At 53.1% G+C, this 2,786-nt stretch overlaps 1 protein-coding gene across 1 annotated transcript in view; it reads left to right on the top strand.

The window, feature by feature from the left end:
• Window positions 1-64: 64 nt before the first annotated feature.
• LOC122546441 (protein canopy homolog 2-like) overlaps window positions 65-2,786 on the top strand; it is an 8,511-nt gene continuing 5,789 nt past the window's right edge. The window contains exon 1 of the mRNA XM_043685152.1: window positions 65-194. Within this exon, the coding sequence (XP_043541087.1) occupies window positions 98-194 (97 nt within the window). The 5' untranslated portion in view covers window positions 65-97. The remainder of the gene's footprint in view (window positions 195-2,786) is intronic.

Below are 2,786 nucleotides of genomic sequence, written 5' to 3'. Positions count from 1 at the left end.
CCACAGCACCCACTCCCTCGTCATTGTAACTTGGCAGTGAATGTGCTGTATTTTATTCAGGGTGTCCCGGAGGTGCCTGAATCGCCGAAACACAACAATGAGATTCGTTCGGACGGCCGTGCCCGTGATTCTGGTGGTCAGTCTGTGCCTGGAGAGCTGCAGGGCCAGGCGGTCTGCTGACCTGTTCTGTGGAGGTGAGTTAATGGGCACTTGGATCTGTACGGACCTCCGGCTGGGGTGGGTTTACAATGGGCCCATGGATCCCTCCCCCCACCCCCACTTCCACCCCGGAACCTTCCTCTGGGAATCTCGGAGAGGGATCTGGGGGAGCTGAAGGTGGCTGGATCATCGAGAAGGAAGACAGGGCCCTCGAATTTATCCGACGCGGAGTTGACGGGGAGAGAGCGGGGATGGTGTCGGAGCTGTACAGGAGCACGCTGAGCTCCCAGCAGGAGGCACTGTGCGCGTTTCCGCTGGGAAGAATGGGATTGCACTGGGACAGGGAGCAGAGGAGAGTCACCAGGACGCTACCTGGGATGGGGAGAGGCTGGATAGGCACGGGGTTGGTTGTTAGGAGCAAGGAAAGAGTGACCCGATAGCAGGTGTGTCAGATTAGGAGGGGCACGGACGGGGTGGGACATAGGAACGTGCTGTTCCCCTTAATCTCGGGGTCAGTGGTGGGGAGGTGAAAGGCAAGGGGATTTGTGACAGGTTTGTCACCTGGGAGTAGGTGCAGCGTGGTGTCTGTGAGGGTGGTTGAGATGGGACATCCCTCAGAGGCGATGGAAGAGGGTGATTCCCCAGTGCCATTGAGCTGCACCCGCTCAGCAAGAACCTGCCCAGTCTGGGTCCCGCCAGGGCCACTCAGCTCCTGACCTCACTACGGCCTTGGTTGAAGCGTGGACACAAGAGCTGAATTCCAGAGGGGAGGGGAGAGGGACAGCCCTTGACATCAAGTCTGCATTCAACTGAGTGTAGCATCATTGAGCTTGAACAAAACTGGAATCAGTTGCTACTGGGGGCAAACTCTTTGGTGGTTAGTCATACCTGCCACATTGGAAGATGGTTGTCATTGTTGGTCAGTCATCTCAGCTCCAGGAGATCTCTGCAGCAGTTCCTCAGGGTAGTGTTCCAGGCCCAACCATCTTCAGCTGCTTCATCAATGACCTTCCCCTCCATCATATGGTCAGAAGTGGGGATGTCCACCAATGATTGCCTGATGTTTAGCACTATTCAGATAGACTCTTCAGATACTGAAGCAGTTCGTGTCCAAATGCAACAAGATCTGGACAATATCCAGGCTTGGGCTGATAAGTGGCAACTAACATTCTCACCACATACATACCAGGCTCTGACCATCATCAATAAGAGACAATCTAACCACTGGCCCTTGACGTCACTGAATCCCCCAATGTCAACATCCTGGGGGTTACCGTCTCCAACGAGAGAGAGAATCTAACCATCACCCCCTTGACGTTCAATGGTGTTACCGTCACTGAATCCCCTTCCCCCCCACTGTCAACATCCTGGGGGTTACCGTCTCCAAAGAGAGAGAGAATCTAACCATCACCCCCTTGACGTTCAATGTCACTGAATCCCCTTCCCCCCTACTAACAACATCCTGAGGGTTATAGTCTCCAATGACAGAGAGAATCTAACCGTTGCCCCCTTGACGTTCAATGGCGTTACCGTCACTGAATCCCCTTCCCCCCTACTAACAACATCCTGAGGGTTATAGTCTCCAATGACAGAGAGAATCTAACCATCGCCCCCTTGACGTTCAATGGCGTTACCGTCACTGAATCCCCTCCTCCCCACCCCCCCCACTATCAACATCCTGGGGGTTCCCACTTAGCAGGAACTGAACTGGGACCCAGCCCCATATCAATCCTGTGGCGACAGGAGCAGGTCAGAGGCCGGGAATCCTGCAGCGAGTGACTCCCCTCCTCACTCCCACAAAAGCCTGTGAGAGGAGAAGGATTTAAAAAAGGACACTGGGGGCAATTGTTTTATACAGAGGGCGGTTTGTGTGTGGAATGAACTTGCTGTGGAAGTGGGGGACGTGGGGACAGTTACAACGTTTACAAGGCATTTGGATAAGGACACGGATGGGCAGGAGCAGGGGCAGGTGTGGGACTAGTTTAGTCTGGGGTTAGAGTCAGCACAGATTGAAGGGTCTGTCTGACTGTATGAAATGCGGAGGGGTAAGTGTGTCAGGCAGAGCACTGGAAGCTGACCGAGATAGAGTGAGGTGGAAGGACAGGCAGAAAGTTCTCAAACTGAGCCTCCTCCAACTGGAGTTGCTAACACAGAAAGACTTGGGAACAACAGACACAGTGCTATCATAACAAGAGAGAGGAGAACCTGGCAGATTTCTGAGGGACTGCGGAGGTAATTTGTGGAAATACACCTTGGATGGATTACTTTCGCTTGATTGGGACTGGTAAAACCACATCCTTGTTGGTTGCACCGGTTCCTGAATGGGAAGTAGTGACATTTCCGGGAATATGTGCACTCGAGTGGAAATTTGCACATCATTTCAGTACCTTAGCTTACGAACAGGGGCACGGGGTATGAGAAAGAGGACGTGATGCTAAACTTGTACAAGACACTGGTTAGACCGGAGCTGGAATGTTGTCTACAGTTTGTGGGCCCGGCGTTATAGGGAAGGTGTGAAAACACATCGGCGAGAGGGGGAGAGAGAGTGAGGGAGTGTGTGTGTGTGACAGAGTGAGTATGCGAGTGACTGAGTGTGTGCAAGTGAGAATATAAGAGGGTGTGTGAGT

Source organism: Chiloscyllium plagiosum, unplaced genomic scaffold (genome assembly GCF_004010195.1).
Source record: "Chiloscyllium plagiosum isolate BGI_BamShark_2017 unplaced genomic scaffold, ASM401019v2 scaf_32924, whole genome shotgun sequence".
Classification (NCBI taxonomy): Eukaryota; Metazoa; Chordata; class Chondrichthyes; order Orectolobiformes; family Hemiscylliidae; genus Chiloscyllium; species Chiloscyllium plagiosum.
This window is presented reverse-complemented; position numbering and strand designations above follow the sequence as displayed.